The following is a 24,448-nucleotide window of genomic DNA, read 5'->3' on the forward strand; positions in this document are numbered from 1 at the left end:
CGGAGACCATTTTCTTTGAGTGATTGACCCGAAGCAGAAGACGTTTGAACATCTCTGCTACGGTTGCTGACAACATGAAAGCTTTTAATAACCTCACGGTTTATGCAGATGGTTAGCCTGACAATTCTGTGTCAGCCTGACCTTTTATGCATTTGATCATTAAATGTACTTATTCTTTTCATTGTAACCAAAGTGGAAAACCATGTGAGTTCCATCTGGCACCAGAATCGGACCCTGTAACATCCCACCCGCCTCCTGAACCGCAAACCATATGGACCGTCTCTCAGTCCGGGCCGAAGTGAGCGAAGTGTCGGCCGTCCGGCGGAGGATGCTGAGCTGTGTTTGATGTGTGTGTGGGGGGTGATGGGCTGGAGGTCGGATCTCCTCTGGTGACTTACAGAGCTGTTTGGCTGGAATTAGAACCTGTTTGGGCAAATCTGCAGCAGAGAATGGTTTGCAGTGATGTGAAAACGAAACAAAAAGGAGTTATTTCAAAAATGCATCAATGCCAGCAGAGATGTTTTATGGCAACATTAAAATGCAATCACTAAATGTCTGCAGCAGGAGCTGTGAGAAAATCCAAACTCCTCAAGACTACGTTGCCTTGAAAAATCATTTATTTTGTGATATTTCAACCACAAAAATTTATTTCTTTTATTGGGATTTTATGTGACCAAACTAGCACATAAAAAAATGTGTGGTCAAACAAAAACCAACTGGCAGGTTTTGGATAAAGTTATGGAGAAATTTAAATCATCATCTGAAGGTTCAATCAATAATCTGAAAATGGAACGAGTTTGGCACAAGCACACACTCACCCAGACTTGGCGCCGCACCTGAGTTGGCAGTGTGTGTAGCAGATTATTAACGGTAATTCTGTAACTATAAATCTGTCCTCTGAAAAAAACGCTGCAAGAAGAAGAGTTATTGTGAGTTACTGTATCGTTAAATGAGAACAAAGTTAAACTTTACAACTTACCTGAGCAGAGAGCTAACACTGCACACACAACAAATTCTGCAGAGTTCAATCAACACTATGCCGAGTCTATTTCGTCCTTATCAGAATTGGTGTTAATTTAACTCTTACAGAGTTGTTTCAAAAATAGTTTGAGTAGTTATTGACACAGTGCACATGAATCTGACCTCCTCTCCATGGTGAAGCATGGTAGTGGCTGCATCATGAGGTGGATGTTTACCTTCAGCAGAGACAGTGGTTATGGATTGTTCTCTTTCTTAAAGAAATGGGATCTACAGTACGGAGTCTATTTTTATTTTTGTCTCATTGTTACAACTCATGCCAGTTTTGGGTTAGGTTGTAAAAAACAACATTTATGTCTTTTGACACTAACTCACAAACTGACAGGCTTTTCAATCAGCACCATTTGTGCTAGACAAATGTAGCATAACACTTAAAGAACTTCATCTTCAAAAATTACAGTTCATCATCCCCAGTCTTCCCTATTATATTATCAGGAGTTGTTGATAAGGATCCCAATTCATTGTCTGCGTGATTCAGACACGAGTCTTCCCTGAAAGTTGACTCTACTCTTTGCAATTAGCACAAACAGCGGAAGCGCACTAACCGCGTTTTAACGTTACAGTAGATTAATGAAGACATCAGACATCCAAAGAGCACAAGCCTAAACTGTACGCGTGATGTCACGGAGAAGTCTGATGAAACCCAACACCACCAGCTGGTTTAGAGTTGTGATGGGGTGAATGCGGGTGCACTCGCACCGCTGCAAGTCGAGGCACATAGCTGGAACCAGCGCCTGGAGGAGAAGACGCACACCAGTCCGTCTCATGTTGTGGTGATCGACCAAACCGAGGACATTATCTGCATCGGTCAGAGCAACCGCGTCGATCCAGCCACAGATCTACTTGCTGTCAAAGCCGCTTCCGTTTTTTTTTTTTTTCCTCCCCCAAGTTTGCTGTTGTTGCGCGTCTTCACTTTGGATAGCAACAGCCAGATTATCCTCCTGCGCGCCGCAGAGCGCACTAGGGTTTTTTTGGGGACTTTTTGAAAAGGGGGAGACATCTCACCTCAGGAGTGCGGTGCGATGAAGAATTTCTGAGGGCTCCTCGGTCCATTTAAACGCTTCCTTTTGAGCGTTTCCGAAGGGTCAGCCCATGTGCAGGCATCCCATTGAGTGTGATTCTATTTTCGCCCAGATCTCTGCTTCCTGGACAAATGCATACAAATGCATTTAGGAGCCCAACGGACAAGGAGTGGACACGTTTCCGCGGCTGCAACGTAAGTTTCAAAGTACAGCAATGCATTTCCCTGCCTGTTTGCACATTTAACCGCAGCAGCTCCAGGTTCCTGATTAAAGAACACTGATCTGTAATAAAGGTGCCATTCTGATCTTACTTTATTTTTAAAATTAATTTATGATTTTTTTTTTTTTTGTAACTACATTGCCATCCCCATTTGGGGCTGACAACTGCATTTCTGTTGTGCTTGCATTTGAACTTTAAACGATTTGGAAACCTTTTTGTCACATAATATTTCATACTTGACTAAAGAAATCCGTGACCTGCATAATCTGTGAGAAACTGTGGAGTTGTGTAAAGTTGGAATTAAACACAGAGGCTGGAGCAGAAAGATGAATGAGCACGCCTTGGGAGGAATTAAAAATATTTCTAGCATGGGGATAAATCATTTGGGTGGTGAGTGTTTGAGGTCGAAACAGTTTAATTTTGGCAGCCTAACAACTAAAATTCCTCATGGAAGTGTGTTTGGCATGTAAGGTTTTGTTGTCCTGTTACATGCAGCTGCCACTCTAGAATATCAGGACTGTGTTGGAGCAAATAGGACATTAAGCAGCACATTTAATGTCCTTTATTTGAAGTGAGTCCAAGCTGTCTTGGAAATCTCTTCCAGATAACATCTGAAAAAGGAAGATGAGATCACAAAGGCCTCTGTTCTGCTCTGAGACACCCACGTTTTTTCTTAATAATTGAGAGTAAAAATGAGCAACCTGATCTGACTGGGCCTGACTGTGGCTCCTGAAACCCCCCTCTGTGGGAGGCATTGCTCCTCCACTACTACTGGCGACATTTTAACAATAAACAGCCTTCCTGTGTTTGCTCATCACTTAGGGAAACACTTGCTTATAAGTAAAATGAGTCTCAAGGCAAAATTTATAATCACCCATCCATTGTCTACCAGTTTGTTGTGCAGGGTCCCTTCTGCCTGCGGGACATATAATGTGCTTTTCAAAACAATTAATGACTTTTGAACACGTTGTTTTGTATGTTACAACCAGAAACTTCAATATATTTTAGTGACATTTTACGTGATTGGCCAAAATCAATTAGCACCAAACTATGAAGTGGAAGGAAAATGATAGAGATTAAATATTTTTTGCAAAAAACATTTAAAAAAGTTAATGAAAATTTCCAAATATTGCCAAAGCTTCTGAAGAAAACCTTTCTTCAGGAGCAGAGGTTCATTTTCATTGCTAGCAAATGAAGCTCAGCTCCAGTTTTAACCTCTAACTGGTTTTGTCCTGCATTTGGCTCCGTCAATCTTCTCATAACCTTTGACTGTCTGCCCTCATCCAACTAGAGAAAAGTTGTTCCCGCAGCATGATGCCACCACCCTCGTGTTTCATCGTGGGGATTGGTTGTCAACTGTGTAGTTTTCCACCACAACTTGTGCGCCACATGTTGGTAACATGGTTCAATTTTGATCTAATCAGATCACATTCTCCTACATATTTGCTCTGTCCCCTGCATGGTTTGTGGTAAGCCATAAATGGGTCTCTTTGTAGATTTTCTTCAAAGCTAAATTTACATTTTTCATGCTGCCATAAACTCCAGATTTGTGAAGTGCATGGCTGGTTTGTCAGGTGAGGTGAATGAGTGAGTCTTGGTGATTTATTGTTTTTAAAAGCAACAGAGTATAGGAGGTTAAGTTCAAATGCATATCACACTCTCTTGATTTTTATTCATTTTGGCTTGTCTCAGTAAAATACATTTGTTATAATATCACAAATCTCACAGATTGAAGAATTCAGAGGTTTTGAAAACCTTTCCACTGAGAACCGTGACTGTCAGTTCACCCAAGTTCTCACAACAAGCCTATGAAGATGTTATAAAGTGTAACTGTAGTTGTATAATAACTAATATCATGATTCTGAAAGGTTGTTGCAGGGTTTTCTGTTTATAAAATCCAGGTTTGATCCCAGAAGTACCATTTGTAGGAATGAGAATTAGTGCTGGATTGAACATCAGGTGACATATTACATAACACTTAAGACAGGGGTGTCAAACTCCAGTCCTCGAGGGCCGGTGTCCTGCAACTTTTAGAAGTGCCTCTGCTGCACCACACCTGAATAGAATAATTAGGTCATTAGCAAGGCTCTGGAGAACTGAGGAGGTAATTAAGACATTTGATTCAGGTGTTTTGTACCTGTGGCACATCTAAAAACTGCAGGACAGCGGCCCTTCAGGACTGGAGTTTGACACCCCTGACTTAAGAGGAAGTTTTTTGTTACATTGGTACTCATTTGGTTTGACTTTTTCGTGGAAAGTCAAACAAGAAAGTGATTTTTTTGTACATTATGTAACCACCAACAATCCTCCTGTATTATTTAATGCAAATACTGGGAACAAGATATAGTGGACTTGTTGAGTCACTGCTGATTTGGAAAACAAATAGTCATTAATGGTTGTGATTTTTGGGAAGTATTGTGTGTATTCTGAAAGCTTCTCCACCTTTTATTGCACAGATTAGTGTGTGTGTGTGTGTGTGTGTGTGTGTGTGTGTGTGTGTGTGTGTGTGTGTGTGTGTGGGTGTGTGTGTGTGTGTGTGTGTGTGAGTTACTCTTTTTCCACCCTCCTAACATCTGGAACTGGAAAGAAGGCAAACCAATAAATAGTGGTAGTTTACTCACAGCTCTTTGTCTGCTTACTTTCTTGTGGACTAAGTCAATCTTTGCTGTGGCCAGTGCTGACCTTTTGACTTCAGCGGAAAGAAAATTACATGCTAGTTCTTGAAAATCACTCTAATATTTGCATTTATTCAGCATCTTTTTGAATTAGAATTCCTTCATTTTTCATGCCCTGCAGCCTTGACATGTAGCAAATATTCAAATTTTTGCCGGCTGTCATTTGGAAAAGCTCTTTTAGGTCTTTCATAATGAAGTCACTCAGATAAGAAGACAGACACTGAAGCTGAAACGCAGCCAGCAGGAAAGAGATGCTGGCTGCAGATCAGTTAGTTCTTCATTTCTTGGAAAGTTAGCGAAACATGCAGCAGCAGAACACCTCGTTAGCATGAGACGTAAATGGACTTCCTGTTGAGTTAGCATCAAAACGGAGAAACTTACCGGTTCCTGTTTGACCTGTTCAGTGTTCATTTTCAAATTGAATGCGTTTTTTATTCACTACTAAATTCTCCGAGAATGTCAAGATGCTAACTTAGATTTAATAATTACAATTCATGACTCAATCTCTGTCACCAGATTTTTACATACTCTGTATAAAAAGACACATGACCAGAATAGACATTTGTCTATTTTAAGAATTTAATATGCCTCTATAAGGTCTACGTTAATTTTCCTGTTAGGTAGAATTGTGCTGAAATTGTCCGGCTTTAGTTTAGTGCTTTGGTTACCCACCCACAAGCTTCTCATTAATTTGGTGTAATTTTGTCCCATTCCTCTTGAAAGAAATTGAGTCAGGTTTGTAGACCTGCAAATTCATAAAAAATGTTAAAAGCAAAAGCAAGTAGGAAAGTTATTATGTGAATCTGAAACATCTGAAATCATTGGAAAGATGGCAAAGTTACTCCAAAACTCTTGAGACAGGATAACGGTGGAGCTTCACCTCTTTGACAGCTACTAAATAAAATATGAGATGGTTTTATTGTGACCACTACAAAGCATTGACATTGTCGTCCTTTAGCCGCTTTGTTGTACCTACTGTGATGTTGTTATTAAAGTTATTATCCATTTAGAAGATCCATCTACACCCACCTGGCTGATAGCTTAATAAAATGCTGTAATATTTCCACATTATGTTCTTTTCTCATCATGTTATGCATTAGGTGAAGTGCACCGGTCCCTCCTATTGCAAATAACCCTCACATCATGCTGCTGTAACTCACATTGAGATGGTGTTCTCATGCTGCAAAGCTTTCCCTTTCTTTTCACTAAATGTAACAATGGTCATTATGACCAAACACTTTATTTATAGTCTCATTAGATCACATGTCTCTAGAAATTAGGCTATGTTCTCCTGAGTACATCTGACTTTTTTTGTGTTGGCATCTTTTTCTCCGCGTGTCCTTTCAGCTCATTTCAGCTTATTTCACTCTCTTCCCAGCTTCAGCTGACATCTCTACAATATGTTTTGCTTTCAATCAAAAAACATGTTTTGTACCTAAACAGGTTCAGGTAAGAGACGTCTCCTGTCTCCTTGCTGAACAGTGTGATGTCTGGTGTTAATACCTGCACATAATTGCCTGAATAGATGAACCCAGCAGCACCTGCAGTCAAATGGAAATGTTTTTGTTTAAGTGCCAGTTAATTAAATGAACTTGTCCATGCCCGACAAATCTGAGTTTATCAAAATTGTTTGAAGGCATCATAAACGTACATTTTTTTATTCTAATTTATGTCAGAGTCACAATCATAAGCTATCAACTGTATGTCTGAGTTACTGCTTTTTCCTTCTGCTGTCAAGTTCATAAACCAGAGGCAGAGCTTTTACACTGGGTCTAAGGCGAAGCTTCATAAACCTTAATCACATAATGACTGTAACGATGTGGATCGCCTCAGCTACTGGGATGATTTTTGCAAAAAAAAAAAATGCCATACAGCAAAGTGGGCTGAATTTTGGTCAATCAAGGGTCATGATATTCAGGTACTGCAATATGTCTGCTTACAAATTCAAGAACTTTCCCTTTAAAACTGAAGTAAGAAAAAGCAGCAGTTCCTCTTGTGTCCACAACCCCCAATTAGTAAAATAATACAACGGGATCAATTACTACTTAATGAGTTTAATGTCTTAAAGCTGCTTGGGGTAAATCAACAGCTTCACATACTTTGTTTCTCAGCAGATTTATTTGATAGGCAACCTGCCAAATCACTAACAGGCTCTGAAATTGGCATCCTGACTGAAATCTCTGATTAATGCAAGCAAATTAATGAACCTGGAGCAGAGCACTTGGCCCGTTTCTCTCCTGAATGAATCACTGTTAGAGATCCAAGCTCGTTCTGAAATGGGGACAGTCGAGGTCTGTCACTGCTGGAATGGGAGTTTAAAGTTGTGATTATTTATAGTCTTGACATGACACCCACTCCCCACATATTGGTATTTCCCTCAGTCAACAGAGCTCTGTTTGGGGAGCTTTGTGCTGCGTTCAGCAGCCAGCTCCATTAACTGCAAGGCGCTGGGTAGCATCCTTCACTGTACTGCCAGGAATTGCTTTCTATGCAAAGTAAGAACAGGAACAAGGATTCTAGGCACATTAAGACATAAAAAAACTGCTTTGTCATGTCCTGGCGACGGCTATGGAGGATGTCCAACACCTTGTCTGCATGTGTTCCTGTACTTGTGCTGAAACAATGACCCAAGTTGTTTGATGTAGTGATTTAAAATCCACAAAATGGAGCTTGTGTAAGAGATAATACTAAGAGAATCTGAATCAGTTTCAGATGCCCCACACATCTCAAACGTAATGGTAAATCTTATATTTAGCATTTCTCTTCTTTTGCCAAAGTTTAACTGGAAGCAGCTACTTTTGCCCCTTTAAAAGTTGATCCCATCACTTCAACAGATGAATTATTGTAATCATCCACCCCAAGTTCGGTTTTCTTCATTGCATTTTCTGGCTCTCCATTCCCGAACTGTGGAATGTCACACGACCTCTCTGAATGGGGAACAGGTGACAGTACAGCTTCCCACTTCTTGACTTGAAGCCAGTCTCTGTGTTGTTCCACTAGATTTCCTGTTGTCTTCTTCTCTTTTTTCCTTGTTATTTTCTAACTTTGCTTGTATTTTTTCTTTTCCCTCCAGTCCACAGAGTCACATAGAGCTGAAAAAACAAACAATGGTGTCTGTCTGTCTGTCTGTCTTAAACAGGACACTGGAAGCGGTTTTTTGCTCGTCACTTTGAAAGGGAGATTCCTGGAGAAGGTCCTGCTGTTTTGTGGATAACAATCTCCTGTGATTTACAGAGTAACAAAAAGTCTTGGTTGACAAAGTTCCCTTCAGTCGTGCAGAGACACATTTTAAAACAGCAGGACTACTGTCTCTTCATGTCCTACAAACATCCGTCACACTGTCAGCTGGAAAGTTATGACTAGTTATTATAACTACTTTAACTTGTGAAAGCAGCTGTTGCTGGAGACATGATTGATCTGGTTGCAATGTGAAGAAGATATTTTGAAGTGTTTTTGGTGGTTTACATTTGACACAGTGTAAGGAAGGAGTCCCCAAGTCCAGGTGCATCTTTGCTCTAAAAATGTCTGAATTCTCTCACCAGCATTCATTCAGCTCTGCGATAGGCTGTAAATGAACAGTTTATCTGATCCAGGTGTTTGAGCAGAGATGCATTTGGAGACCCCTGATGAAGAGTTTTTTGTAAAAGTAGTTTTTTATTGTTTTATGTTTCCTGAAATGCTACTGGAGTTTTTCCCTCTTTTTTTTCTTGATCATTTTTACTCTTATTTTGAAATACGGATGTAGGTCTTGAATTTTTCCCAGTTGTGTTGACGGTCAGCTAGTAAATGCTCAACAGCAGGCTTGCTAAAAGGCTTATTAGTTTAGCAATTCCACATTCATTCTATTTGTGATATTTTTATGTCGTAAATGTCAGACTTTGTAGTCTCAGAAAATTTCAGACTTTTTTCTCAGAGATTTCTGACTTGCTGTAAATATAGTAAATCCACGCCTGGAAAAAAACAAAATTCTTGGAAATCTACAACTTTTAGACATCAGAGACTATCCAAGTTTTTTCTCGTAAATATATAATACATCTTTGAATTTTTTTGTCTTTCAGGGTGGATGTTTACTCCCCTGTGGCTATTTTCTTTCATCTATAGTAGCTCTGATATTCAGTAGTAAACACATGCAGTTGAGGAAAATGAAAATATCCAAAGTATTCCTTGAGTTCTTTTAAAGAGAACCAGTTCTTTTCTCAACCATCCCAGATTTATTTTATTGATTTAGTTTAGCAAAAATGTACCGCGGTCAAAATGAGTTGCTTTTACTCGTTGTGTATCCTTTTCTTCTGGGTAACAACCAGCAGGGAATTGGTTTTGTTTTCAACAAGTCACATCTCTGTTGGAATTAAAGCTCATTCATCTTTTAAAATCTTCACACATTCTGCATGGTTCCTTTCACCACAGCTGTCTCACTAACAAGTAGACTCATGCATTATTCATACTAAAGGATTAATTACATTTCTGTGTCAGTACAGATGCTTTCCACCAGGTATTTGGTGTTCAGATGAGTGTCTTCATGTAGATAGTAAAAGACAGTGCAGGTAACAGAAACAGAAAGCCTTGTGCTCGCCTGAAAGGCATCTTAAAGTTTAAAAATCAAACTGTTTTTTACAGCCTTAATTTTAAGGGCTGGATAAACACTTGTCCTATTAAATTTTAGTTCTGTTTTTTTTCTCTCTTTGATGTCTTTTTTTATTAAATTAAAGCTCTAAGTGTGCAATAAACAACAAGAACTTTGTAGGAAGAGACCGTTTTAGCCTGGAAACAATAAAACATGAGGCAATGATGTTCGCTGTATGGCTCTCAGCTGCATATTCTAACATAAAAATGTCAAATTTAAATGCCTACAGAGAAGACGGGTTACTTTTTAAGAACTACAAGTTGCGTTTTGTCACATTTGGTCAATCTTTCATTTCTTTTGCATACAACTATGTTTTCTGGAATGTAGTAATATGGAGATAATAAAAATGAAGAGCGAGAGTGCAGTGATGAGACATTATGCTACTTTGTACTGAAGTACAGTTCTCAGTTTTACTTGACAACCAGCTCCGTTCTCCACATAACTGTCAGACATGTTAGTTTCTGTTAGAAATGCTTTTATAAGTCTTGTTTAATCAGCACTAGACAAACATTCCTGTATCGCCTGCTTCCAATACAAATGGGTTTTGATTTCTTTTATTGTTGATTTTAAGTTTGAAGGCATGCACGCCATCTATGTTCTGCTCTCATGCTTTAGCATTTTCCAGTTTTGTTTGTTACTTTTTCATCTAAACTTAACTTTTTTCTTAAAGTCTTCTGCTTATAATTTGCCAGCGTCTAATACCTTTTTAAGAAACGAACACGTTCTTACTTAGATTATGGTTTCACAGTAAGAGATGTTTAATTTGCACTCCGTGATCATAAAACAAAGCTATGAAAGGAAAGCATTTTAAACGGAAATGACTGGACTGTTAAAAATAACAAATTAAATACGTCAACAGCAACAACAGCAGTCAGTCTCACTGACTGACTGCAGGTGTGTCTGCTTTCTCTACTTACAATACAAGAACTGCAAAATAAGCAAAACTGAATATCTCAAAATGAAACTTCATTTAATATGTAAGTGAAAGTGGCTGCCATTAATTGCAGATTATCCTGAAAATTATAGATTCCTAAACTGAGATTTTAAAAAAAGTATCTTTTTTGTTTGCTATCTAAATTTTCTTTTAATTGCTCTACGTATCATTCTTTCTTGCAAACTGAATGAATGGCAGACATTTCGCAATGTGTCATAGAAATGTTGGCTTTTCATTATTGCTTTTGAAATAATAAGGGCTTCATGTTAAACACCTCATGGATTGTGATATTAGCTAACTTGTAGCTTTCTTCTTTCAGTATCAGCATCTGCACCAAAGAGTGCATTTATTAGTGCACATTTGTCAACAGAAACTTTCTTAAACCGCTTTTCTTCTTTGCTTTAGTGGAGTTACAGAAGGTTCACACTTGTACAACAATTCTTATATAAAATGTTCCAATATTTGGAGTTTAATTCATTAACTGGTGCATTTTTACATATATATATATATATTAAACATGTAATTGTTTTTCTTTTTTATCATGCTAGTCTATAATAGTTTCATCTCATTATTTGCTCTTGTAGGTGGAAGTTTCTCCTGCTCCTGTCAGTATGCTCAGCAGTACCCTCTGCAGAAGACAACTACTCTGCTCCAGGTAAAACACCTCAGGCCCAGAGCTTATTATACAGTTACAAATGTAGCATTTATGGCGTTACATTAAAGAAAATAAAAATCCACAGGACCACTTCCTGTCATTTTATTACCGGCATTTATGGAAAACATAACTAGCTTGCTTGTGCTTTTGGTTAGGGATTTTTATCCACCCATATAATGACTATTATTGTTAATTTTCTTCAAAACTATCTAAGAAAATTATCCTGTTTTCATTAGATTTTAATGAAAAGATTGTTTACTGAAAGGAGAGGGGATTTAGATTTACAAAATAATTGCATTTTACTCATTAATGTTAGTAACTGGATTCAGTAATTGTACACTGTAAGTAAAGTGATAAGTTGGATGTAAGAGAAGTCTCAGCTTGTCGAATCTTTTCGTTTGTGTTCAGTCTTTACTGCTCCTCTCACTGACTTACTAGAATGCCTCAAGGGTTCAGATTTTTCCACCATGCATTGTCAATTCTCCACATATCTACTGTAAATCAAATGATCCCACGCCAGGAAAAATCAATCCATCATAATGCAGGGTGGAGGAATGCACACAGAAGAGGCAGCCGGTCTTGAAGTCTGAGACAGGTTAATTGGGATCTTGTCTGAAGATGCCAACAGGCAAAGATACCCTGAACAAATTCTTATTTTAAATAAGAATTTATTAATATCTCACCTGGTTAAATAAAGGTTTAAAAATAAGACCTGATTTGTGGTGTGACAAACTTCTCTATCTGGGCTGTGGGTTATTTTTCCCATGTGAAACATTGTTCCCTGTGTCTCTCTTCTGTTTATTGTACTTTCTCTGTTTTGTGTCTTCTCCTGCTGCTGAAGCACTGCAGCTCAAACTGAGTTATTTTCTGCCCTCATCAAACACAGAGGACAAACACAGTTCCTTCAAAAGTATTGAGGTAGCCCTTGAACTTTTCCTGATACGTCGAAATAAAACATTATATAACCAAAACCCTTCAGAAGGCACTTAGTCATTATCTGTGCATTTCTGCACCGTATATACAGTTCTGAAAGTTCTCAGAGGTTTGTTAGAAACTGTTCTTTTAAAAGAAGCATCATGAAGACCAGGGATAAAATGAATACACCATTGCCATGATGAAACATGGTGGTGGAAATTCTTGAAGTTGATTGGAAGATTGAATCTGAATTGAAGTTATGCAATGAGTTGTTGCATACATGGTAAAAATGCACAATTTCTTTACTTCAAGGTTAACAGGCTACAGTTATATCATAGTCATATCACACAGAAAACAAGCAGTCTCGGGTGTTACGAACTGTCATAAAGATACCCAAAGAGAGCCGTCATGTAGAACAAACCTGGCAAGGCTAGGAAGTACACAGTAAAAATGCTGGTGTTGAATTAACACCCAAAAGCGTCTATATGTGTCCAAGTCAGCAGGTGTTAAAGTAACACTTTTGAAAGTGTTAAAAGATTGACACACATTTTGTTGTTAAATTAGCATTGGTCTATAATACTGAAAAGTATTCTGAAAAGTTAAACTTTCCATGTCTGTGTATTGTTTTGAATATTTTCCACTGGATTTGATTGATATTGGCACCTTGTGCGTCAATTATTTACTTTTTTAACACCACATTATGTTTTGTGATCAACACTACACTAATGTTACTTTTAATATATTTTAACACTAACACCGTTGTAAATGTTAATGTGACGCTCTGTATTGTTGAATTTAACACCAGCTGACTGGGCCACATACAGACACTTTTGGGTGTTAATTCAACACTGGCAGTTTTACTGTGTAGAAGATTTTAAAGGCACTAAGAAGCAAACTTGTGGCAGAGGTCTATGAAAACCACAGAGCAGCTGCCAATACACTAATAAAGTGAGGAATTGCAGTGTTCAGGGTGACAATCACAGCTCTGAACTGGAATAAGCAAGACAGCAGACCAAGAAAAACTCCACTTCTGAAGAGGGAAAACTCCAAGCCGGACGAAATATGCTAGCTAATGGCACATAAGATGTTGTCTTCCAAAATAACCATTACCCAAATTATTAAAGTTAATGAAGAACTTCCATCAGAAGTTTATGTCATTGACTGCCCTGCACAATGTTCTGACTTGAATCCAACTAAAAAATCTGTGGGAACTAAAAGCGAAAGGCCAGGCCCGAAAGCCGTCAAGTGTGAAGGAAACTGGAGCTTCTGCCAAAGAAGTATGGGCTGGGATTCTTCAGGAGATATGTTGAAAACTACAACAAACTACTACAGGCAGTAATCCAGCAAAAACACAAATACATAAAAGCATCATGGGACTAAAATGTTCTCTGTATTCTCATTCGCTCGCGCTGTATTTTTGTGTCAAACACACCTGACCAGCATACAGAGACTCCAACATCAGTTACACCTTATACTTGGTGTATCTGTTGTTGCTCATGTTGGTTCTTTAGACTTAACAACATTGGAATTTATTCTATTTATTTCTGAAGCAATGTTTAGTTTAACTTGAATTATGGTGCATCATGGTTCCAGTGTGAGATCTGTGTATTTTTCTTTTCTTGGTGCCAAAACTGAACAGCAAACCTGTTGTTTTGTTTTGCTTTTTGGGGCTTTTGCCAAACTGTGTCTCACCTTTGACATATTTAGCATAAATTCTCCCTACATTTGAAGGAGAAAAAGAATAAACAAGTAGTTTTTCTTATACATATCTGATTACATATTGTTTCAATAAACTTTAAAGGCAGGTTCTTTGGATCCTTGTGCTGTCTAATGCATTCCAAGGTCTTGCCATTCATCTGGACTGCAGCTGCGTTCATCCTGTTGAGGAAAAGCAGAAATGGGATCATGAGTGTCTGTGAGACGCTGTATTAACAGCACTGTGGTTGATCAGCATCCAGATACGTAATATAAGACATGTCTTAGCCTTAGATCCTGAATCACCTGCTTGCACTGTGTAAAAATAATATTGGCCAATGTCTTTAAATGGTAACAGAAGGAACAAGACTTGTTGCCGATGTTTGGCATGAACCAATATTTAGTCTTTATAAAGTGAGATCTTGCTTAAGATCTCACTAATTTATTTAAAACAAAAGCAACAATTATTCCAACTAGTGCAAAAAGAAGGTAAAAAACAGAGATTATTGAGAACAATTTTGAATTTATCACAGAGTATTTAGAAAAAAATAAAATTAAATAAACACCTAAATGTTGTTTTTACATCATTATTGTTCAGAAGCTCATCCTTGTTTTCCATTCTGGATCAACAAGCTGATGTTGCAGATAAAATCAGTTGCTTAGTAACATACTTATTGTAACTTCAGGTTTGAATTGCCATAAGTGTGGCTGTACTTTTATTTTAATTGCACTGTCCATGGTTTGGGAAAATTTCCAGATGAGTCCAATTACTTTAATAGACATGTTTAATAAAAGATTTGGTGATTGAAATAAATGTGAAAGGAAATGGAGGAAGACATTCCCATCATGGTCCTTTGATTTTTATTATTTGAGGTATTTATAGTGTTATTAGAATTGGCTCTGATTCTTTTCCTTTGAATTGACTTTTAAAAACAGGAATACTAAGTATTAGCAGTTGTATAAATATGTCTTTATAAAATCTTGGCATACTGCCACAGCTTTCTTTCCACACTGTACCATTATTAAAAATGCACCTAAAATAAAAATGAAAAAATAAGGTACCACAAACAGGATGGTTTACAAAACACAGACAGTGTCACCTACTGAAGTTTATTCTGCAAAGATCTTCTGGAACACAGCATGTCTGGCACTTCAATTAATATAAATCTTACCAATTTCTTTTCTTCCCAACAGGAGTGGATATTCTCTATCAACTGGGGCTTACGAATCAAAGCAGAACAGACGACCCCTACCAGAGGACAGACTCGCCTCACACCCCTCACACCGATGTTCCTCTACCATCGGATATCCCCGTTCCTGGCTATGGGGTGGCTTTCGACGCAAACTCCCTCTATGAGGTCCCAGCAAGCAGTCTGTTCCACTCAGAGTTTGGAGTTGAGTTTTCTTTTGTGATTAGCCTGAGCTCCTGGCGAGCCAACAATGCTTTTGTTTTTAGTGTTAAAGATGGCAGGGACAGACTGCGTTTTGGCGTTCAGCTGCTGCCACGTAAGGTAGTAGTCTACACTGCAGAGAAGTCCTCCAGCTACTTCACCCACAACTGGCAGGACGGACAGCAGCATGCTTTTGCTGTTGGTGTTCGAGCGCGTTCAGTGTCCTTCTACGAGGACTGTGGAGTGGTGCAGCAGCGAGAGCAGACCTTGGGGAGGTCACAGAGATTGGGAGAACCTGGCAATCTCTTTACTTTGGGTGGGATGAACTCAAAGGCAGCTCAGTTTCTTGGTCAAGTCTGCCAGCTAGATATCTATCCCTCAGCTCAAGCTGCTGCGCACTACTGCAAATACCTTAAAAAACAATGCCGGCTGGCCGACACTTATCGATCCCCTTTATCACATTCTAGTTTGGATTTTGAGGCTAGTGACCATCCTTCTTACCCTTCGACAATGTCCACTTTTGGAGTAGCAGCTACACATAATAAATTTACAACAGCTGACAAACTGTTAGCAAGTAGTCAAGTTGACACACAGTCTTCAACTCTGAGCCCAGTGACACAACTACATCCAAGGGAACAAAGCCACATTTTCACACTGAAACAGTCAACCTTCTCGACCCCGATTTTGCTTGAGCCCAACAGCCCCACACAAACAACTCTGAGCGGGAAAGCATCGGACAGTAGATGGATCACCACTTCAGAAAGAGAGTTGGCCAAACAGAGTCAACCCAGGGTAGAAGCGGATCATTCGAAGAACAGTACAGCGGAAGAGAGCATTTCAGAAGATCTACGTGTTTTTGAAGCTTCTCCAACTGTTGCTTTTCCAGTCTGGCAAAGTCGGGGGAAAGAAGGACTCAGGAACTCCTTCAGGGACTCTGGCCTCAGGCGTCGCCAGACTCATCAAGTTCTGGAGTCTCATTTGAAAGCCAATGGCACAACTTTGTACAGGGAAAACCAGGTGGACACTGCAGAACACCATGCTTTGGATGGCAGCTATGAAGACACAGACTATGGAGGATATGATTACGGATATGAGGAACCAAACATCTTTTATGAGTATGAAGATGGTTTAAATGGTCCCAAAGGAGAGCCAGGTCCTCCGGTAAGTGAATGAATGTGTGATTTATAACTTTTGGGATTTTGGAGAGTTGAGCATAAAATGCAAGAAAACCTAAATTGGTTTAAGATCATCAAATTCTGATTGTAATGTGACTTTCTAAAATAAACAAAAGGATACATTAAAGATTTTTAACTATCATAGTGCAGTTCTTAAAATGTGAGAAAGATTTGTTCTTTGTAGAGGATTATTATGCTACTGACTGGATGGTTTAATAATGTTCTCAAATCAGTTTTTCTCAGTCCCAGAGGAAATAAACGTTCCAGAAGTGCTTTTATATTACAATCAACAGTCGGCACCATAATCTCTATTAAATTGGATTACCCCTGTGATTTGAGTTGTATAAAATCAGATTTTTTCTGAAGTCTCAAACTCCACTTCCCAAAGACCGGTCCATCAACATGCTTGAACCTTGGGTCTTGCTAATGTTATTGTAGTTATTTGAGACAGGTGTATTTAAACAGATATGAATCTAACAGCTGGAGGACATCAACGCTGATGTCTGGAGTTTCAGTATTTTCAAGAAATTGTCTTTTATCATGATGCTGTCTATTTTATGAAGTGTACCAGCATAACAGCAAAGAAGTCCCACAACATGATCCTGCCACCTCCATGCTTCGTCATTTGGATGAAGGTTTACCAGCAACTCTCTTTTTCAAGTGCAATGAGGGTCATTATTGTCAAACAGTTTCACTTTAGTGTCATTAAACAGCAAACATGTCTCCAAAAATGAAGGCCTTTGTCCCTACAGGTGGCCAGACATGTTATTTGAAAGTATGGCTGCACAGTAGGAGGACAGTATTATGTTGTGTGGTACCGTTTCTGAAAATTGTGATTGCGATTTTAAATGTAACATACTCACATTTTTCTGACGCTTTGCTAACACTTTGCTTTTTTATCATTGCACACTCTCTTATGTAATTTAGCATCTCCGTGACTAAATACACTGTTCAAAAAAATAAAGGGAACACTTCAACAACACAATATAACTCCAAGTAAATCAAACTTCTGTGAAATCAAACTGTCCACTTAGGAAGCAACACTGATTGACAGCAGGGTCCCTCGTCGGGTCAATCAGTGTTGCTTCCTAAGTGGACAGTTTGATTTCACAGAGGTTTGATTTACTTGGAGTTATATTGTGTTGTTTAAGTGTTCCCTTTATTTTTTTGAGCAGTATATATATTCTGCATTAAGGGCAGAGTCCATCCAACTGACCATCTACATTATTATACTGATTTGAATGCATGAAACTTGAATGCAGCTCTATTGAGAAGCATAGTTTAAATCAATGTTACCTGAAATGTTCCTTAGAGGATTTAAGTGATATTGACCCCAGATGATTTTCCTTTAATAGTATCTGGAATGTCTTTGCTACACTGACAGTTTAGCTGCAGGCATGTTTTGAATGCTGCGTTAGCTGAAGGTCAGCGGTTTCCTCTGAATGGTCAGCTTGAAAGTGTGCTGAAGTAGAAGCATTTATGCTTATTAAAAATAGGACTTCTTATGACAGGTTTGGAAAATTCTGATTTAATTAATTGTTTTTTAAGCTGTCAAGAACAAAAGCGAACCAAAACAAAATCAAAACTCAGAACTCTTATCTATTTTGAACCTCCATATAGCAGCAAACACCTGCTACTTATAATTGTATTCTGGTCTTTTAGTGTCCCTTCTAAAGCACAGAAGAAATATTTAAATGGACATAAGTGATCGGAATAAATCAGAATCAATCAGAATAAGCACATGTCTGGTAGACGTCAACTTGATTGGGATGAACTGTAATCCGAATGAGTGAGGTGGTTTATGCTGATTGATCATTTGAGCAGCGTGCATGTATACACGTGTTTTGACTGTGGCAAACTGACCTGACTGCAGATATGTACCATATGACTTTGGCAGACAGAGGTTTGGAGGCAACACAGAACTTTGAAGAATGTTTATTTCCTCACGCTGTGTCAGGTGACACAGGAAAACCAACAGCATGTGCTGCTTAGCTTGTTGCTTAATTATGGAGAGCAGTAATGTCTCAGCTGTAACTAGAACCTGGTGTGGGTCCATTCTGGGCACTCAGAGGACAGAGAACAAACACACTACTGCGTTTGTTTTTATGTTCAGCACAGACAGAACTACAACTACTTCCTCTGTGTTTTCTTAGGGAGGTTTTACAACTCGGTGCATGTCAGTGATTCTGTTCTTTGTAAAGCCTGGTGCATGTTAACGCTCATCATGGTCAGATTAACTGATTTTGTGCCCATATAAATGATACATTTGGACGATATAATCTGAGTACATTCCAGCTCAATCAAGGAATCTTGCAGACACAGTTAAAGATTGCCTTCTTCCTGTAACCTGTGTATTTTCCTCGTAATGTTTATGTTGTCCTGACAAACTTTGGTGTTCTGTTTTAGATCCGTAAATTTCAGGATTTCCCCCCACAGAGTTACTTTCTCTGTTTAAAACAGCCACATATAGGAAAAATATAAGGATTACTATTATTTATCTTTGAGACATTTCAGATTTTTTTTTAAAGACTTTAATTGTTTCACTTTTGGGATGTGTTTGGTGTGGTCTTACAGCTGAAGATAGTAGTTTTCTATGATTATATAGTAACTGGTCTTGTTTGTTTACTTTTTTTTTTTTTGACTAGTCCTGTCTCGGCGTTTCAGGCAAACTAAACAGAGAGAAACTGATTTCCTACATGTCCTTTCAGTTCTGCAGCAGTGATTTTTTTTGTCTTGGAGGCCTTTTCTTGTTCCAACGGCTTTTTAGTCTGTGGGAAGAATTTGACCTTGTGGTTTCTGGGATATTAATGACCATCTAATACAATTTTCTTTCACATAATGATCACAGTCGGTTTTTTCAGACTTTCAATTCTAGTAACTTGCACTTTCGTAGCAATTTTTAAATGTTATATTTATGGAATTTGACAGTATTTCTGATGAAAAATTAAGATTTTTGTTTCTGAGACGTCTTTGGGTCCATAAGTCCAATTTGGACCCAGATAAGTCTAAGTAACTAACTTAGTCATCATCAATGGAAAACTCTTAACAGACAAGCTAGACTGAGTTTACTGCTTTCCACACCAGTAAATAATAATAAAACATAAATCTGCATGTACCACAGTATGTTTTCCATCTCTCCATAGAAATGAAAATGCAACACATTTGAAGATTTAATAAATCCAGAAAATGAAACAGAATCAAATAGTTTTGTCTTGACCATGTGAGAGTTTGTGTTTCTCTGGTCCGCTCTGTTGTGGAGGCGTGGTGAAGATTCACTGTTTCCATTTCTCAGTATGTGGGAGTTTGGAGGAACAAACAGCTGTTTCTTTACTGATGTCCCCTCAGTGATCATTCACCACTCTGTCTAATTTTGTGAATGCACAAGTGGAACTTGTTGGATTCACTAGCTTGGGCAAAACTTTTATTATCAATTTAACATTGAAAATATAGCATATAGAACATCATAGAGGCATTGTTTCCCCCTTTTTTCTCTTTCTCTACATTATATTGTGGATGTACGACATTAGAACAACAATATTTTTGTACTTCAAAGTCACAAATGTCTACATCAGGACAGAGCTGGGAAAATCCGTTTGAACTACCAGAAGTAACATATGACTTCATGTACACGCCTTGTAAAGATAATCTTTTTTACCTTTTGTTTTGCTTCAACCACAAACATTTAACATGGATTTTATGGGATAGGCCAGCATAAGTTAGTACATAATTGTGAGGTGAAATGAAAAAGATGCATTGTTTTCACCTTTTGTTACACGATAAAATCTAAACGGTTTGGGTTGCATATGTATTCAGACCCCCAGTGTCAGTATTTTGCAGAAATACTCTCAGCTGATCTTTTCTACCAGCTTTGAACTTCTAAGGACTTAATTTTAATTCCATATTTTGAGGCAAAATAGCTGAACTTCTGTCCAGTTGAACAGAGAGCTGCTGTGAGCTCAGTTGGATTTTGTTCTGGGCTGTGATTGGATCATTTTAACATCTTAACATGCCTTCAACTAAACGGTTGTTTTCATACTAAACTCGACTCACTGCTGAGGTTCTCACAGAACAACTTTCTTTGTACATAAATTACATTTCTTTGTGTTTGATCTGTCAAAAGAAGTCAAAATAAAATGCATTGATGTGAAAGTTGTAAGGCGACAAAAAGTTCACCTTAACATTCACTGAACTTTTTGAACAAATGGATGCAGACATCAGCGTTGGGTACGTAGGTATACGATACCTTTGTAGATCTTATACTTTTGTAAGGATAGAAGCATCAAATTTAAATGTTTTTTTTTTTCTTAGCCTGTTTTTACTCATTTATTTTAAGTTTAAATTTGAAATTTTTTGGTAATTACAATCAGTGATGGACACGTTGAACGTCAAATGTTCTGAACTGACTAAACTTTTGTTGCTAGGTAAACAATCAGTTGTCATAGTTACAAAGACAGATGCATGATAAAATAAGTTTAAAATGTTATGATAAAAACAAATGATATATGTCCCATTCTTTGAAATGTAATAATTCTCATTATTTCATTAAACATTTTCAGAGTGGTGTTTATAGGAACTTAACCTGGTGGGCGTCATGTCAGCAAGACAAGTGCTGCTTACAAAAAGTTATTTTAATCTCACTGTCTCATTAGTGTTACAGTTTTAAAATAAATCAAGTCTCTTTTGAGCTATAGAATCCTTGCATGAGTGTGGAACATGCTCATCACAGAGGAGTCCTGGGCTGCAGGACTACATGTTATCGCTTGCCGTTAACACACACTGTCTCATCTTTCTTTTTTTTCCCGCTCACTCCCTTTTTCTATTGATGTTTCTTTCCAACTGTCTCGATCTTTCCCTATCCCTGTGTCTCCCGGGTTTAGGGTCCTCCTGGTCCTCCTGGTTTACCTGGTCCTCCGGGAAAGAGAGGTTCAAGGGTGAGTCATTCATGCATATATGATGGCTAAGTGCCAACAATGTGTAAAGTGGATGTAATTCATCACACAGGGTGAAGCTTACTGACATCCAGATATGCAAGATTTTTTTTCCATCATTACGCAATCAAATATTTTAAAAGTGAATTCTGTATTTCTGTCTCTAGGTAGTTTATGTGAACACAAAAGCAATACATTACAAAAAAGCATAAGTGTTGGATTAAATGTGTTGCAATTTAAATGTCTTACTGTAAACAGAATTATTGCATTTTTTTTTTTTCTGAGGATAATGTTGCAGTTTTCCTGACCTGAGGGTTGCACACTGATTTAGTGCAGACTTTTCTGGTATTTTGAATTGCAGCAGTCTGCTGAGCTGATTTGGAGCTGACGAATCAGATCAGTCAGAGCAGATGCGTGTGTGTGTGTGTGTGTGTAGGTGTGTGTGTGTGTGTGTGTGTGTGTGTGTGTGTGTGTGTGTGTGTGTGTGTGTGTGTGTGTGTGTGTGTGTGTGTGTGTGTGCGTGTGTGTGTGTGTGTGTGTGTTTTATTTGGTGAGGCGGGGCTGTTTCTTCCAGCTGCTTATTTTACAGGAAAAAATGTAAACACATGGAAGCAAATAACAATATATAAAGCTCAAACCCTACTATCCAAAAGCACGTAACACTATATTTCAAGAGTTTAACATATAATTTAAATAATATGTTGCATACTGGCCTATACCTGAAAAAAACAGCAGCTACTTATTTTAGATAGAGTTGCCGACGCAGGCTTCTGTTGTTGACCGTAGTTAGGAAGCTTTGTGAGCACACATTAGGATGAAATAATTCACATAACTCAGGAAACGTTGAACTACTGCTGAGCTTCGACATTAAAACAACTATACTGTACCAGCTGCAACCAGCAGCTGCATTTAAACTACATACATCTTCACTCTGATCTTCAGACTTCTCTTTAAGCGTCTGCCAAGGCTGTCATGATGCAATGCTGCAATAACGCCGTGAGCCCCGAGGGACTTCTGGAAAGCAAACACAACACAGTGTGTTGAATGGATAGGTTACGTGGAACCGTAAATGTCTATTAATAAAGATCGCTTCTGGTTGTTGCTCTTCCTCAAATAGCATCTTCTTCATGGATCATTTATCAGAAGGAATTTTCTGTAAATCTCTGCACTGTATAAGCATCTCTGTTATGCTGTTTAAAAAGCATAAAAGGCGTGAAAGGAGAGAGGCTGGCAGACAGGAAAGCATGTCTACTACTAAAAAAGAATAAATAACTTGGCTCCTACAAAACCTACCCTAAGCCCCAAAGGCTACATCACAAAGTAAAACCAGAGTGTAGCTTGACATCATTCTGTAGTGAAAAGCTATTAAGTGTGTTGTGGCTGACTCTCTGATGTCTGATTGTAAAAATGATCCTGGTTTGAGGCGATGAATCACAGCGTACCACTTGATGTGGGCCTTTGTGATGAGGAGTAGACTAGTTTATTGTCTAAAATTTACTGGATTGTTCTGCAGAACTATTTTAAGTCTTGTTCTAGTTCTTATAATCTAGTTTGTATAATCTTTGTGTTTTGGGACGTGCTCTTGTACATAGACATGCACAGATCAGAATTTAGTGGTTTTCCTTCAAGAGCTGTTGGCATACATAAGAACATTAATGAAGAGCAATCTGTTATTGTTTATGTTGGGAGGAGAGTTAACCTCACTCTACAGTTATGGTAAAACAGGGTTTAACTATTATTTTAAAACAAAAATAAAGTTGAGCATGTTATAGCAGTGTGCATGTGTATTGTCACAGAAATATAGCGAGTATTTCCAAACAGACAGAGGTTGAAATCATAAAGTGATGAAACAGAACAACTGAGCTGCACCCTAAAACCTTCCTGGTGTCTGTTTTATATCTTACTCTCTCTCACCATGAATGAACAGACGTATCTCAAGATCCAATGGAAAAATCCGGTTTTCCGTTAAAATGTCTTTTAGATCATTGCTATTAAAAAATACATTCACACCTATAGTCTGCCTCACTGACACTGAAAAGGCAAAAGCTGAGTTTTCTTTCACCTGTAACAGCAATTTAATTCAAGGATGTTAAACATTTTCTTCTGTCAACACAGTAGCAGAAGAGTTTAACATGATCTTGCTGCCTGTAACTAGTGGATACAACTAAACTATTTGGTTAACTAATCAGACTATCTGCTGTGGTAAGAAGTTCTCACTCAGCTGCATAACAGAAATGTTGGTTGATTGCTTCAGTTTTTATAAAAGAGTGATGGAGATTCTTAGGTTTTCACACTGCTGTCATTAGTGTTATTCACTAAAAGTGTTATTTGCAAGTGAAAAGTGTCGCAGCCTTTTTTACCCCCAATATTTCTTTCTGCTGATTAGTGGTTCCCAGATGGAAAACCAGCTCAGTATTCTTCCTGTCACTCTTCTGTTACGTTAAAAAGCCTGTAAGATGAAAGAATGACATCACAAAAAATATTTGAGATTTTAAAATTGTACCTATTTAAAACCTCCAAACAATTTGACTATGGAGTCCAGACCATCCCTGATCCAATGAAAAAGCTTCTTAATGTTGATTCCATCTACATAATGAAAATAATTAATATCTTATTTTTTTTATTTTTATTTTGGTCTAGGGTCCAACTGGTCCTCATGGAAAACCTGGACAACCTGGACCACTGGGGTCAAAGGTGAGAACTGCCTGAGATAGAGAGAGAGAGAGAGAGAGAGAGAGAGAGAGAGAGAGAGAGAGAGAGAGAGAGAGAGAGAGAGAGAGAGAGAGAGAGAGAGAGGTTCCTCACTGTCTGTGCAAGAAAATAGTATTTTTTTCACACAAACATACATCCTATCAGAGTGTTTCCATTATACTTGCTGCTTCAGTTATGAAAACATGAATAAGCCTGAAATCCCATCCACTACAGTGAGGTATTCATACAATACCAAGTAAAATATACGTCATAATATAGATGCATAAAAAATTAAATCATGTCAAGCACTACAAGAAATACACAGGACAATAGTTTTTGTGAAAGCCTTTGTCCAAAGAGCTCACAAATGTCAGAGCAAGGCTGATGCAGAATCAGCTAAATTTATTGCATGAAAATGTCAGGATTTGAGTTTTTCTGTGTGTTTATGTCCATGTTGATTGTCCCCAGTTGTTTCTGGTTTAGTG

General features: G+C 38.2%; 1 protein-coding gene across 1 annotated transcript in view; it reads left to right on the top strand.

Annotated features, from left to right (window-relative positions):
* Positions 1–1,610: 1,610 nt before the first annotated feature.
* The window catches only part of col24a1 (collagen type XXIV alpha 1), an 84,934-nt gene continuing 62,096 nt past the window's right edge, over positions 1,611–24,448 (top strand). Inside the window, exons 1-5 of the mRNA XM_017304551.2 lie at positions 1,611–2,254; positions 11,098–11,168; positions 14,973–16,330; positions 21,222–21,275; positions 23,913–23,966. Of these exons, the coding sequence (XP_017160040.2) occupies positions 2,202–2,254; positions 11,098–11,168; positions 14,973–16,330; positions 21,222–21,275; positions 23,913–23,966 (1,590 nt within the window). The 5' untranslated portion in view covers positions 1,611–2,201. The remainder of the gene's footprint in view (positions 2,255–11,097; positions 11,169–14,972; positions 16,331–21,221; positions 21,276–23,912; positions 23,967–24,448) is intronic.

Source organism: Poecilia reticulata, chromosome 4 (genome assembly GCF_904066995.2).
Source record: "Poecilia reticulata chromosome 4, P_reticulata-male-v2, whole genome shotgun sequence".
In the NCBI taxonomy this organism is placed as follows: domain Eukaryota; kingdom Metazoa; phylum Chordata; class Actinopteri; order Cyprinodontiformes; family Poeciliidae; genus Poecilia; species Poecilia reticulata.